The 14,715-nt window shown below is 54.5% G+C and overlaps 2 protein-coding genes across 7 annotated transcripts; both read right to left on the reverse strand.

Moving 5' to 3' along the window:
* Positions 1-882: 882 nt before the first annotated feature.
* S100a16 (S100 calcium binding protein A16) lies at positions 883-8,333 on the reverse strand. 4 transcript variants are annotated; one of them, XM_045138499.1, is made up of 3 exons: positions 8,314-8,333; positions 2,240-2,426; positions 883-1,592 (listed from the first exon to the last, which is right to left on the reverse strand). In XM_045138499.1, the coding sequence occupies exons 2-3, from the start codon at positions 2,390-2,392 to the stop codon at positions 1,416-1,418; spliced, it is 330 nt and encodes a 109-aa protein (XP_044994434.1). In that variant the 5' UTR covers positions 2,393-2,426; positions 8,314-8,333; the 3' UTR covers positions 883-1,415. The 4 variants fall into 4 exon arrangements, with proteins under 4 accessions (XP_044994434.1, XP_004667244.2, XP_044994433.1 ...); XM_004667187.3 differs by lacking the exon at positions 8,314-8,333 and adding an exon at positions 7,838-7,995; XM_045138498.1 differs by lacking the exon at positions 8,314-8,333 and adding an exon at positions 7,320-7,459.
* Positions 8,334-9,298: 965 nt separating this feature from the next.
* S100a14 (S100 calcium binding protein A14) lies at positions 9,299-11,413 on the reverse strand. 3 transcript variants are annotated; one of them, XM_004667188.2, is made up of 4 exons: positions 11,305-11,413; positions 10,843-10,951; positions 10,280-10,426; positions 9,299-10,089 (listed from the first exon to the last, which is right to left on the reverse strand). In XM_004667188.2, the coding sequence occupies exons 2-4, from the start codon at positions 10,870-10,872 to the stop codon at positions 9,952-9,954; spliced, it is 315 nt and encodes a 104-aa protein (XP_004667245.1). In that variant the 5' UTR covers positions 10,873-10,951; positions 11,305-11,413; the 3' UTR covers positions 9,299-9,951. The 3 variants fall into 3 exon arrangements, with proteins under 3 accessions (XP_004667245.1, XP_044994556.1, XP_044994558.1); XM_045138621.1 differs by having other exon boundaries at positions 10,843-10,968; positions 11,305-11,342; XM_045138623.1 differs by lacking the exon at positions 11,305-11,413 and adding an exon at positions 11,080-11,104.
* Positions 11,414-14,715: the final 3,302 nt, after the last annotated feature.

Below are 14,715 nucleotides of genomic sequence, written 5' to 3' on the forward strand. Positions count from 1 at the left end.
TGGAGAATCAAACTGGGGTCCTTAGGCTTCACAGGCATGCACCTTAAGCGCTAAGCCATGTCTCCAGCCCTAACTGGAGTTTACAAATGATGGAGGCCCTAGAGCACCAATATTCTCTCTCTCTCTTTCTCTCTCTCTTTCTCTCCTCTTTCTCTCTCAAATGAATAAATGAATAAAAATAAAATGTTTTTTAATCTATTTATTTATTACAGAGAAATAATGAGTGTTCCAGGGCCTCTAGACACTGCAAATGAACTCCAGCTGCAAGCACCATCAAGTGCATCTGGCTTACATGGGTTCTGGGGAATTGAACCTAGGTCCTTAGGTTTTCACAGGTAAGTGCCTTAACTGCTAAGTCATCTCTCCAGCCCTGAATTTTTTGTTTGTTTGTTTGTTTATTTGTTTGTTCCTGTTGCTATTTGAGGTAAGGTCTTGCTTGAGCTCAGGCTGACCTGTAATTCACTATGTATTCTCAGGGTGGCCTCAATTCTCCTACCTCTGCCTCGAGAGTGCAGAGATTAAAGGGGTGCGCCACCACGCCCAGTGGGCTGTTTTCTGTTTTGTTTTGTTGTTGTTGTGTGAGATAGGGTTTCAGGTAGCCCAGGCTGGCTTTGAACACACTTATGTAGGCAAAGATGATACTGAACTCTGACCTCCTGCTTCTTAACCCCGGTACCACCAGATCCTGGTTCTGGGGTTTCGGCCGCGGGTCACTCACTCACTATGCCTGGCCTGAGTTCCGGCTGTTTTCTTGCTTTACCTTTTGCTTGTGAGATTCCTCAGAGCCTTGAAGCCCCAGAGTGCAGGACAAAGACCTCCAAGGCGGAAAGAGAAACTTCCAGGGAGTGTGAAGGGCTTAGTGAGCACCACAGACGGACCAGGTTGAAGGGCTACGAACTCCAAATCCAGCCTTTATTGCCAGCATTTCAGCGGCTGACCACAGCGAGGAGGCTCAGCCCAGTTTAGCTCATTCCCAGAGAGAGGCAGCTCAAGGGGGAGACCCCGGCAGCGCTTCCCCCCCCCACCCCAACAGCCGCTGCTGTTGCCACCTCCACAGCCACCTAAGGCCACAGCAGGGGGTGGGGGACCTCAAGCAGAGAGCTGACCTCCCAAGATTAGGACAAGACCCAGAATCAGACCGTAGCAGCAGGCACCGGCAGGGTGAACAGACTGCGCAAGTGAAAAACCTCTTAGGGCTCACAGAGGGTCCCCAGCACCTGCCGGCTCCAGGGAGCAGAGATTACAAGGGAAGCGCTCCTGGCGCTGCGACGCTCCCAGAGGGGCCCTGACATGGACCCCTGTGCCGGTCCTCGAGGGTAGGAGACGGTCTGAAGGGAGAAGGTAGGAGAGGGGCCAGGAGGGCCTGAGGAGGCTGAGGCGGGGCTGGGGCCTGGAAGGGGTATGAGAAGGGCTCTCTAGCTGCTGCTGCCCGGCTGCTGTTCCTGCTGGCACTCCTGCTGGCGGATGAGGTTGGCCATGGGGCTCGTGATGCCGCCTATCAAGGTCCAGTACTCATCAAAGCTGATGCGCCCGTCGTGGTTGGCATCCAGGTCCTGAATGAGTTTGTCAGCGGCCTTCCGGTTCGCTGTGTCCTGCAAAGGGACTGAGGGTCAGTAAGGCTGGCGGGGAGTGGGGGGGGGGTGACAGACCCACAGAAGCTCTCACGCATGACCCTAAGCAGAGTTCTAGAATCGGTTCTGGTAGCCAGTGCCAAACAACAGGGCCTCTTCTATTTTATTTTATTTATTTTGTTTTTTCTTTCTTTTAAGATTTCTTTGTTTATTTTTATTTATTTGAGAGCAACAGACAGAGAGAGAGAGAGAGAATGGTCGCGCCAGGGCCTCCAGCCACTGTAAACGAACTCCAGATGCGTGCGCCACCCTGTGCATCTGGCTAATGTGGGTCCTGGAGAATCGAGCCTCTAACCGGGGTCCTTAGGCTTCACAGGCAAGCGCTTAACCGCTAAGCCATCTCTCCAGCCCCCTTTTTTCCTTTTGGTTTCTCAAGGTAGGGCTGACCTGGAATTCACTCTGTAGTCTCAGGGTGGCCTCGAACTCACGGCGATCCTCCTACCTCTACCTCCCAAGTGCTGGGATTAAGGGCGTGCGCCACCACGCCCGGCGACAATAGGGCCTCTCTGACTAGGCCATGGGCTGCTGGCAGGAAGGACAGAGGAGTGATAGAAAGGACAGGGGAAGGGCAGAACAGAAGGGAGAGCAAGCCGCGCGGGGGACCGCACCGTCAGCATGTGGTTGAGCTCTCTCTGGAGCATCTTGCGGAAGCTGCTCTTGCTGATCTTGTTCTTGACCAGGCTGTGCCTCGACACGTATTTGTAGAAGTTGTCCACCAGGACAACGACGGCCTTCTCCAGCTCTGTGTAGCAGTCGGCCATCTCACAGCGTCAGTTCCACTCGGGGACGGGGGGCCTAGGTGTCAAGACGAGAGGCAATGAGAAGAGACGCCCCCCCCCACCGCCTTTTCCTGCTTGTCCTCTGAAGAAAGGAGGGGGCAAGTATATAGGTGGTAGAGCGGGTGCGTGGGTGAACCCTGGAATGAGAACCGTGTGGCTTCTCTAATCCACATGCTCTCCAACCCAACTGCCAAGACAGGTTCTCCAAGCCCGTCCTCTGCCCCGGGGCAACTCTGCCATCTGCCAGTCTTGCTATGAGCAGGATATGGTGAGGAGAGGAGAGTCACTATCCTACCACCCAGGGCCCCTGTCCGGGGGTGGGGCGGGGAGACAAACAGCTACGAACTGTTGAGGACCAGGGGTTTTGACTCTCCCACCCTCAGGACCAGCTGAGACCCCAGCTCCAGGAGGCAGAGACCGAGACCTACCCGAAGCCTTTGCAGCAGGCTCCAAGGCCGTGAAAGCAAGGGCTGAACCCACCGCCCTGCCCCTCTACAGAAGAGAGCAAGACCCGAGCCGTCAAATCGAGTGTGTACGGCTCCCCTGTCCTCCGTGTTAGCCTCTCCTGCCCTCTCCACGATCCCTAAATACACAGCGGCACCCGAGGACACCTCAACCCCATTACCTAAGGAGGAGTCCGGGCAAGGACCCAGTTCAGGCCCAGCCGGACACTGACCCTGGACACAGCAGCCGCCTGGCACAGGCCACAGGCGTCACCCCCTCACCCCAGGACAAAAGGCACTCACATTCCCAGCGGATGCCGCCTTCTGAATAACAGGATGTGAGAGGAGCAGGCGGGCCTACTCTGTCACCGCCCATCGCCAGAGCCCCCCAAGTCGGCCTGCCTCCCCTCCCACCCTCAAGCTCAAGCCAGCTGGTACCCTCGAGGGGAGGTGGACACTGCGGGGCGGGGAGGTGGGCACAGCCACAGAGCGCGCCTGCACCCCCGTGCTCTGATTCAGAAGGGAGAACTCCTTCGCCAGGCCCCGCCACACCTCCAGCCCTTGCCACCTGCTTTCCTGACCCTTGCTGCTTCCATGCCCACCGCCCCACACTCTTCACCCAGCTACAGCCTGCCCGCCATTCTGGCCCTGCCCAAAAGGTGCCTCCTGGGAAGCCTGCCTTGACCCCGGCCCTCTTTCACATTCCTGTTCCCTCCCGCTGTCTGGCTTGGGGTCGGTCACCGGTTTGGTTTGGTCGCTGTCTCTTTCTGGTTCTGCTCTCCTTCCGTGATGGTGGCAGAGGGTTTCTTACAGACAGCCATGTTTTCTGAGCCAAACAGCAGGATTCGTCAACTTTTGTTGTTGTTTTTTTTTTTTTCAAATCTTTTATTTATGTGTTTATTTATTTATTTTAATTAGAGGGAGAGAGAATGGGTGCGCCAGGGCCTCTAACCACGGCAAACGAACTCCAGACGCGTGCGCCACCTTGTGAACCTGGCTGACGCGGGTCCTGAGGAATCGAACCTGATTCTTTACGCTCACGCAGGCAGATGCCTTAACCACTAAGCCATCTCTCCAGGCCCCAATTTTCTTTTTTCTTTCTTTCTTTCTTTTTTTCAAAAAAAAAAAAAAAAACTACCCCTTCTAATCTCTGTAGCTTCCCTGGCCCACATAGCCTGGCCTAGAGTCTTGCTCAAGGGAAATGCTATATGCTACCTTCTTCCAGCCTCTAAGGCCAGGAGTCCAAGGGCCCTGACCACCGTTCTAAGGGGTTGGTTTGTTTGCAGACAGGGTCTCTTATACCCCAGGATAGCTTCAAACTCACTATGCAGCTGAACATTCGGGTAGTGCTCGGGATTCTGTAGAATGAACCCAGGTCTCTGGGCATGCTAGGAAGGCATGCTGTCAACTGAGCCGCACCCCTTAAGGAAGGGTGAGATTGGGACGAAGTGGGTCAGGAGGCAAGAAGGAGAATTGAGGGGGAGGGGGTGACAGTGGGGCACCTTGGACAGGGAATCCTCACCCCCAAGCACTCTGGTTTGTGGCTGGAAGGATGACATGCAATGCCAGAACCACAGGAAAATATTCTCTTTCCCATACTGTTGTTTTTTTTTTAAGGGCGTTACTGTGTGGTTTAACGTACCTTTGTAAGTCATTCATACAAATTCTCTAGCAGTCACCAAGAAGGAGAGAAAACTATTCAAGAGCCGGGCGTGGTGGCACACACCTTTTCCCTGGCACTCGGGAGGCAGAGGTAGGAGGATCGCCGTGAGTTCGAGGCCAGCCTGAGAATACTTAGTGAATTCCAGGTCAGCTCAGGCTAGAGCGAGACCCGACCTCGAAAAACCAAAACAAAAAATTGAAGACCCTCCCCACCCAAGTGAGGAGTAGTCAGGGGTGTTTGGGGTGCTCTGTCTCTGCTCCTCTCCCAGATGGCTCGCCTCTGCCTTCTTGGAGTCTTGCTCCTCCACCAGAACCTGCTGATCAGTACCAGGCCAAAGCCCTACCTGACCTCTAGCAGCAGCCGACACAGAGGAGCCCTCATAGATGACGCAGCCACCTCCCTCGGGAGTGCCGGGCAGCCCCGAGAGGCAGGGGCAGGGTCCCCGGGTCTGCTCCCACACTCTCCTCCCAGGAATCTGCCTCCACCCCCAGCTGCTCCAGGTGAAATGGACAGCTCTGAGATAACCATCTGGATACGGGCTCTGGGACCTTCTTTCTGAAGGCAGGCACACCAGAGTCGGCCAGTCAGGTGTCATTACACTCCTCTCCCTCCACCTTCCCCTGGGGGCCAGGAGACAGGCTCCCCCATCCCACCCCACCCACCCACCCACTCCATCCTGACTCCAGCTAGACCTGAGGACCTCCGGGCATGCATGGGGGTAGGGGCAAGCGTGCACCCCTTCCCCAGGCAGCCCATCCATGAGGTAGTTCTTACACTGACTGCCTGAGGATGGGGGAGGAGTGAGAACGGGGTGCCTTCCAAGAAAGCCATAATTGGGCTGGAGGGATGGCTTAGTGGTTAAGGCACTTGCCTGCAAAGCCAAAGGACCCAGATTCGATTCCCCAGGACCCATCTAAGCCAGATGCACAAGGTGGCTCATGTGTCTGGAGTTCGTGCCCATGCTCTCTATCTGCTTCTCTCTCTCAAATAAATAAATGACTTAAAAAGAGAGAAAGAGAGAAAGAGCCAAGCATGGTGGCACACGCCTTTAATCCTCCAGCACTTGGGAGGCAGAGGTAGGAGGATTGCCACGAGTTCAAGGCCACCTTGAGACTCCATAGTGAACTCCAGGTCAGCCTGGGCTAGAGTGAGACCCTACCTGGAAAAAACAAAAAAAAAAAAAAAAAAAAAAACAGAGGGAGCACACGTCCTCCTGGGAAGGGCCAACCCTGAAGGGCCTCTCACCTTGGGTCCGCCCATCCCCCCAGTGTTCTTCAGTCTACTCCAGGGCTGATTCATCCTTGAGCAAGCAGAGGCTCCCCACCCTGCCCTCCCCCTCCCCCTCCCCCTCCCCCTCCCCCCCCACCCACCTGAGCACAGCTTGCTGACTTCTCCAAAAGCCCAAATTGCCCTGACACCATGCCTTTGGACCTGAGCCACTTCAACCCCACCCTCCCACCCCCAGGATCTAGTCTCCACCCCCTTCCAACGACCTGCTCACCCCTCCCCCGTCAGCTCCCCTCCGGAGCTCCACTGTCTACCACACCCTGCCAGGGTCACTTTTCCAGCCCACCACACACGCGCGCGCGCGCGCGCACACACACACACACACACACACACACACACACACACCTTGAGTTGTAAATTACTTCCAAGTGTCAGGGTTCTCTCCAGAAACAAGACCATTTTCAAACTTAACTTTGGCATTCCACGTGTCCCTTTCACCTGCCTTAAGTTACCTCGCGTATTCGCCACTCGTTCATTTGCGCCGCGGTCATCCGCTCACTGCCTCGTTTGTCCACTCATTCATTCACTTGTTCACTGATGCACTCATTCTCTCATTCATTCATTCTGGGGGCTGGAGGCAGGGCTTCCGCCCACCGAAAAGGGATGACACCAGACACGTTGGCATCCCTTTTTGCACCACACGTGGGTGGCTTGGGAATTGAACTCTGGCCAGCAGGCTTTGCAAGCAAACGCCTTTCACTGCTTAAAACCAATTGTCCCCAGCCCCATTTGGCTGTTTTTGTTTTTGTTTTTTTTTTTGAGGCAGAGTTTCACTCTAAGCCAAGGCTGGCCTCAAATTTACTGCAATCCTCCTACCTCAATCTCCCAAGACTGGGATTAAAGGTGTGAGCCACCACGCCCATTGTCTCCTGTCAATATGCGGAGAAAGCGCAATGTCTCCCCAGCCTCAGAAAGCCCATTCTCTGCTCTCTAGAATGATCTGCTCTCAGATGCAGGAGGCTAATGGTTCATACAGGTGGCCCTGCCTCACCCCTCACACCTTCATAGGGACTTATGACATCTTATTCATGCATGAACACACACACAGGGCAGAAAACTCTTCCGTTCCTGATCCCCTCTGCTTAAGTAACATACACCTTCGATCCACTTTCAGACTGATTAGTTGGTTTCTCAACTAATTTTCCCAACACATTAGGTTGGAGGAGTTTGGTATGGACACACACGCACGCATGCACGCACGCACGCACACACCTGTGCTCTGCTTCCCCAGCATTCACAGGGGTCTTCTCTAGAGGCTGAGCCCACCGCATCATCACTCGTGTCTTTGCCCCCACCTCAACTGGCTTGGGCAGGAGATACTCCTACAGTGCAAGTGGCTTTGCCAAGCAAAGCCAGTCATGCCAGGACCTGCCTGGGTCCTGAAGTGGAGGAGCAGTCAGTTAGAGGCTCAACCTCTTTCCCTGGCCCTCTCTCCCTCCAGGGGACTCCCAGGCTTCCCCAAGGCCTCGCCCGGGCCCCTCCCAAGGGACACCACCCAAAGCACAATAGGGCTTACATCCGGGACCTGCCTGAACCTCAGGTGGAAAAGAAGCTATCTCTACTCCAGACTCCTTGGGATCTCAGGCTCCTTGTGGCCTCTCCGGTGGTTCTTCCTTGGACCCCATTTTTCCTTCGCCAGAACACGGCTCCCATAGCCCAGTGAGGCCAGAGTCTGACCACCCCTACCAATACACACTTGCCCTGATCTGTTAGGAAAAGACACAGCTGCTATGGGTAAAGCTCCGGAAGGTTCTGCCCAATGTCTCAGCCCCTGGAGATGAGCCCAGGCAGCTGCTGGGGGGGATGGGGGGGCGGTCTCGCTACCCCATCTACTTCTCTAAAGACCCAACCCAGCCCCCCAGCAGCAATAGAACTACCCAATCTTCAACTGGCCTTTAGAGAAAGTTAATCATTAACAAAACCTTCCTGCCCAGTATCTGACAGGCCCCTTTCCCCAAGCTCTCTCCCCTAACCCCTTCTCCTGGCCTCCCAAGCCCGCAGGGTCCCTCCGGCAGCCCCATATGGGGTGCTCACCTGCCTCCTGGGTCCACCTCCTCTCCAGCAGGGCTCTGGGGCCTGGGCTCTGGCACTGACTGCTCAGCAGATCCCCGCTCAGCCCAGCCAGGGCTCCTCCCCGCCGCACTCCCAGAATCTGTCCCAATCCCTCCGTCCCTGCCCGCCCTGGGCTGAGCTGGCGGTGGTGGGGAGGTAGTAACTGGGCTCCCTCTTCCCTTGGCCCTGGGGTTGGGCCCTCGTTAAAGGGATACACACCTTTTTTAACACCCCTCTATTCCCATCCCCGAGGGAGTGGTAGAAGCTGGCACTGCCCCAGCCTCACCCTCCAGGGCCAGGGCAGAACCCAAGCAGGTAGAGGAAGAAAGAGAAGAACCGGCCGCCTGCCCTCCCCACCCAGCTTGCTGAGGGCCTGGTTTCAGGGGCCCCCTAACAGACAAGTTCAGTGAGTGTCCCAGGCCAGAGAAACATCCCGGCTGTTGGGATTCAAGATTCACCTGATTTCTGTTGGCTGGAGTCGGAAGGCAAACACTGGGAACCAGTAGCTGGTTCTTCTGGTCTCCTCTTACCGGTTCAGCCATCCTAACCTCTCCTCAGATCCATCCCCAAGACCGACCGTGGTACACACACACACACACACACACACACACACACACCCCTTTCCCACAGGTACCAAGGAAACTGGCCAGCTCGGCTTCCTTACGGTCAGGTCACAGCTGAAAGAAAGGTCCAGTGGCCTATTGCCAGGGTGACTTCTGCAATAAATACTGTGATGGGGCATGTCTGCCCACAGCCCCACTAGGAAACATACCCTGTGAGCATGCCCAGAGTTTCAGAGATGTAAGTATAGAGGAGATGGGATTCAAACTCCGGCCAATAGGGCTGGAGAAATGGCTTAGCGGTTAAGGCACTTGCCTACAAAGCCAAAGGACCCAGATGCGATTCCCCAGAACAGGGCGGCGCATGCATCTGGAGTTCGTTTGCAGTGGCTGGAGGCTCTGGAGCTCCCATTCTCTCTCTCTTTATCTATTTCTATCTGCTTCTCTCTCTCTCTCTCAAATAAATAAATAAAAATATTTTTTAAAAAAATATTTTAAAATTCTATCTATTCTTAAAAAAAAAAACTGGCCAATAAACCTGTTCTCAGTGACCATTCCCCTTGTCGTGAGTCAGCTACGCCCCAGAATACCTGGGTTCATCCCTCTCAGCCCTCAGGAACGCACACATCTTCCTGTCAGAGGACCAGCCCACTGGCCCCTCAAAGAGGACCAGGTCGCCCATCTTTTAACCCGGTACCACCCTCAGCCCCAGGTCATGGAGAAAAGTGAAAAACGGTCCCTTCCAACTACCAACCACTCCAGTCCTGACATATCTTCCACCCACCAGGGATTCTGCCACTTGCCCCCCCACCACTGCCGACTCTACTCCAAGAACCCCTCACAGTAGATGAGGGGCTCTCCAATCAAAACAAAAACTCTTACATTTTCTTTTTATTTATTTATTTATTTATTTTTATTAAATGGATACAAAACAAGAATCATTCTGTAAATGTCCGAGCACCTTGCTGGTCTTCTCATCCTAAAGTTCCTACTCAACTTCTTCCAGAACTCTGCTCTCCCTGCCCAGAGGGACCCTGGGCTGGGGCAACTCTGGGACCAGAAAAGGATAGCTTGGGACATACGGCTACGATTTAGGTTGGAGAAGAAATTAGGAGAGGTAGGTTCTCCTGGTCCCTTTACAGTTCCAAGTATCCAGCCAGATTCCATTCCCAGCCCACGCTTCAAATCATTTCCCACAGCCAAGCTCTTCCCTGTCCTCCCAACTACCAAATCACATGGCCCTTACACCAACCTTATCCATCCAGCATCCCCACATGTCTTCCCCAACACCAACCCACCCTTGAGCTTCCCTGGGGTAGGGACTTCTGAGCCCTGGGGGACACGCCGGATGCAGTGCCCAGAGTCCATGGGGAAGCTGTCACTACCCTGAATTTTGCACAGATGAGAAGTGCAAGGCTGGTGAGGATGGTGGTCGGGATGGGGGAGGCATTTTATTCCCAGGCCCACAGTCTCTGCAGTCCCCTCTCCCAAACAGCACACCCCCCACCCCCACCCCCGAGTTGCAGGGTGACATCCTCAGCTCCCAGGAACCGGGCTCTCCATCTTCACACCCTTGGCTGCTTCTCCAATCAGCGCCCAGAAGCTCCCGAATTCCAGCTTAGAGTCACTGCAGTTGCCCAGGTTGGCAATCTTCTCTTCTAGCCCACAGTTGCTCTGAGGGAAGGGAAGATACCACAGCTCAGTAAGGCCATACCTTCCAGACCTTTCCACCCCACCCTGGCCCTGGGGGAGGGGGGCAAGTGAGGAGGAGACTGTGGGGGGCTGGGTAACCCGCACTAGTGTGGGTGGGGTCTTGATTGGGAAATCAGGGGACTGAACAGGGTGGCCTCCGCTCCCTCAATACCGGCATGAGGTGGGGTAGTTGCTGGGTGACCAGGTCCTGCAGCTCAGAGGGGGTCAGCGTCTCCTTCCCACCTTCCACGGAGTACTGGTGGAAGTTCTTAATGAGGGTCTCAATGGCCTTCTCCACATCGCTGAATTCCTGAGCATCCTGGCGACAGGAGACACACCAGGAAGGCTTCATGCACCCTACAAAACCCTGCTTCCACGGGGGCCTTGGCAAACAAGGGCCACACTCCTCTGCCAATCCAGATCCCCAGAATCCAGCCTCTTCCCTCACCCCCAGGCCAGCCTCCAGGCCACAAGTAGCCTCAGCTGTGAGCCTTCTCACCCCACCGCACACGGCCCCAGACGGGACAGCCCAGCCCAGCCCCGCCAGCACGTGTCCAGACGTCCTCTTTCCAGGAGGACTCCCTCTACATCACGCTGTACGGGGATCAGGGAGGGACTTCTGTCTACGGAGCAAGGCCCAAGTGAGGGGCAGAAGTCGGGGTGGGGGGTGTCACAGACCCTCAGAGCAGAAGAGAGGGTAAGAGGCAAAAACACCAGCCAGGTAAACAGGCCCACCTCAGCGTTGGCTGACCGACACTGTCCCATGGCGCCCGGTGCGGTGGTCTGGTGGTGAGCGTTGTCGTCCTACAGCCTGCCTCTGGGGAGCTGATCACGCATGATCTGCCTGGAGGAGACGCAGGCCTGAGGTGAGGAGAGTTACCATTCCTTCCCAACATGGCCACTGTGGGCTCCACCCAACATATCATTTCACCCAAGGGGTTGGAGTCGACTCCACACAGGCCCAGTCCCTACCCGAACTCCAGGAACTAAGGTCACAGTCCCCCAGGTCAATCCACTTGGAGGGACTCCCCAGGACCTCATTCCTCCTGCCTCCTTCAGCCACCCACCCACTTCTCCTCCAAACATAAATAGGGAGTCGGTCCTTCCTCCTCCCCCGGGAGACGTGGGCAGGATAGGTGCAGAGTATTCCCTGGGCAGGGAAAACCTGCCTAGACGGAAGGCCTGGAGATTTCTTACCTGCTGGGAGCGGCTGAGACAAGACAGGAGGAGCCGGCTCACCTGAGCTCAGCTCTTATACCTGGGGGAAGGGAGGGGGGCTGGGATGGGGGGGCGTGGAATCTCATGCCTCAGCCACCTCAGCTATTACAGCCTCCTAGGCGGTGAGCCAGCTCTGCCTGCCCTGCCCTCCATTGGCCACAGCTAGGGAGACTGTCTCCACCCGTTCCACAAGGGGGCCGTCGAGGGCTGGGTCTGGGACCACCCTGGCCCCAGCTCACCCTGCAGAGCCACAGTGAGGAAAAGGAAGAAAGTCAGCTGGCAAGGGGACTGGAAGACGTGAGGCGGGTCTCACCTATTGCAGGGAGAAAATCGTGAGCTACACTGACGGCCATGTCTTTAATCTCAGAGGCAAGAGGATCGCCATGAGTTCGAAGTCACCCTGAGAGTACAAAGTGAATTCCAGGTCAGCCTGGGCTACAAGTGAGACCCTACCTCAAGAAAAAAAAAAAAAAAAGAAGAAGAAGAAGAAAAAAGAAAAAGGAAGAAAGCTACATTGAAAGGCTGGAGAGATGGCTCTGCACATAAGGCACTTGCCTGAAAAGCCAAAGAACCCAGGTTCAATTTCCCAAGACCCACATAAAGCCAGATGCACAAGGTGGCACATGTGTCTGGAGTTTAATTGCAGCAGAGCTGGAGGACCCAGGTTTCCCATTCTCTCACTTTCTCTGTCTCTCTCTCTCAAATAAATAAATAAAAATATTTTTTAAAAGAAAGGAGAAGAGCAGGGCCTGGTGGCACATGCCTTTAATCCCAGTACTCGGGAGGCAGAGGTAGGAGGGTTGCCATGAGTTTGAGACCACTCTAAGAATACAGAGTGAATTCCTGGTCAGCCTGGGCTAGTGTAAGACTCTACCTCAAAAAAAAAGAAACAAAGAAAGGAGGGCTGGAGAGATGGCTTAGTGGTTAAGCACTTGCCTATGAAGCCTAAGGGCCTTAGTTCAAGGCTGGATTCCCCAGGACCCACATAAGCCAAGGACCCTCATATGCACAAGGGGACACACGCATCTGGAGTTCATTTGCAGTGGCTGGAGGCCCTGGTGCACCCATTCTCTCTCTCTCTCTCTCTCTCTCTCTCTCTCTCTCTCTCTTTCTCTCCCCCTGCCTCTTTCTCTCTCTGTCGCTCTCAAATAAATAAAAATAAGCCATATATATATATATATATATATATATATTTTAAAAAAGAAAGAAAGAAAGGAGAAACAGGCTATCAAGGCAAGGCTTGTGGGGCAGAGGGGCTGAAGTATTTGGAAGAAGCTCACAGGGGTCTCCTCTCTTCCTCTCTCTCCTCCCAACCAGGGCCAACTTGGAAGGTGACACTCAGGCCTGTTAAAAGCCAGAGCCCAACCTTTCCCAGATGGCAGAAATGAATGGAGAAGTCAGGAGGCTGAACCGGGAACAGGGCACCCTGGTACCAGGGAGCCACCCACACTGAGGTCACATGGCTTCCTGCTAATCCGGGCAACACGTGTGCCAGGCTCAAAGGAGCCACCTGGAGCTACCTGGCTGGTAACAGCTTCTCCAAACTGGTCGGACTGAATCCTCCGCCCCGCAGAATCCCTTGCCTTCCCTGACCCAGCACCTGCAGCACCCCTAAGTTGTACTTTCTGGGATTCAGTTCAACCCCAACCAGCCAGACTCTGAAGACTAGGACCTAAAATCACCAGAAGGGCCAGGGCAGGTCCACGTCTCCTTCCCTGAATTCTGTCATCAGAGCATACACCTCAAATCCCTTCCCCACGTCAGCTTCTAAGGGGCTTTGTTTTTGTTTTTGTTTTTTGAGGTAGGGTCTCACTCTAGCCCAGGCTGACCTGAAATTCACTATGTACTCTCAGGATGGCCTGGAACTCATGATGTTCCTCCTACCTCTGCCTCCCATGTGCTGGGATTAAAGAAGTGCACCACCACGCCCGGCTGGGTCCCTTATACTTTTGCTGTGGACCAGGAACCCATCCTCGACTGTCTAACTGAGAAAGTTCCCCTTGAAGGTCTGCAGTCAGGGGCCCTTCAAGGGCTTCTCCGTCAGAGGGCTCCTGAGACATTTCAGAGGGGCTTCCACACTTACAGGGAGGAAACGTGCAATGTCTCAAGAGTCCTGTTCTGGGGTGGGGGCGGTCCCTCTGAGATCCTTGTCTGGGCACTCTTCAGCAAAGACCCCTTTCATGTTGCATGATAGGGAGTTTGCCACAGCTCTTCTGGACCCCTAGCTGCCCCACATGGACCCAGCAAGATACCACAGTGACAACCCGGGAGGCAGCCCTGAGTCACTGCCTGCCCCTGTTCTCTCTGGCAGCAGACTGTGCAACCCACAGGGTCCAGGGCAGAGGCACTGTGCCTAAGTGCCCCTCTACAATGCCTGGGCTCCCTCTCTCCCCACCATCCTTTTTCTTCGTTTCTTTTATTTTTATTTATTTATTTGAGATGGGGAGAATGCACGTGCCAGGGCCTCCAGCCACTGCAAACACATGTGCCACCTTGTGCATCTGGCTTACGTGGGTCCTGGGGAATTGAACCTGGGTCCTCTGGCTTTGCAGGCAAGCACCTTAACCGTTAAGCCATCTCTGCAGCCCTTCTTTGTTTATTTATATGGGGGGGGGAGAGAATGGTCTAGCCACTGGAAATGAACTCTACACATGCGCAACCTTGTATATCTGGCTAACGTGGGTCCTGGGGAACCGAACCAGGGTCCTCTGGCTTTGCAGGCAAGCACCTTAACTGTTAAGCCATCTTTGCAGCCCTTCTTTACTTATTTATATGAGAGAGAGAGAGAGAGAGAGAGAGGGAGAGAAAGAGAGAATGGTCTAGCCACTGGAAATGAACTCTATACATGCTGCACCTTGGGTATCTGGCTAATGTGGGTCCTGGGGAATCGAACCTGGGTCCGTAAGCTTCACAGGCAAGCACCTTAACTGCTAAGCCATCTATCCGGCCCTCTTCCCCACTATCCATAATCAGCACCTACCCAGGTCATCTTGCTTCTGCCTCACCTCTATGAAGGGCAGTGTTCCCAAGCACCCGTCTGGAGAGGGTCTGGAATTTCACACCAGTTTCAGCTACTCTTGTCTTTGTGACCTAAATTCTCTCAAAATCTATTTCCTAAAGCTGGGTGTGGTAGTTCACACCTGTAATCCCAGCATTTGAGACACTGAGGCAAGAGCATTGCTGTGAGTTTGAGGCCTGGGCTACGGAGTGAGACAACAATAGGGTTGTGACTCCTAAAAAAGTACAGGGCTGGGGCTGGAGAGATGGCTTAGCGGTTAAGTGCTTGCCTGTGAAGCCTAAGGACCCCGGTTCGAGGCTCGGTTCCCCAGGTCCCACGTTAGCCAGATGCACAAGGGGGCACACGTGTCTGGAGTTCGTTTGCAGAGGCTG

The sequence above is a fragment of the Jaculus jaculus genome, chromosome 19 (assembly GCF_020740685.1).
Source record: "Jaculus jaculus isolate mJacJac1 chromosome 19, mJacJac1.mat.Y.cur, whole genome shotgun sequence".
Lineage (NCBI taxonomy): Eukaryota > Metazoa > Chordata > Mammalia > Rodentia > Dipodidae > Jaculus > Jaculus jaculus.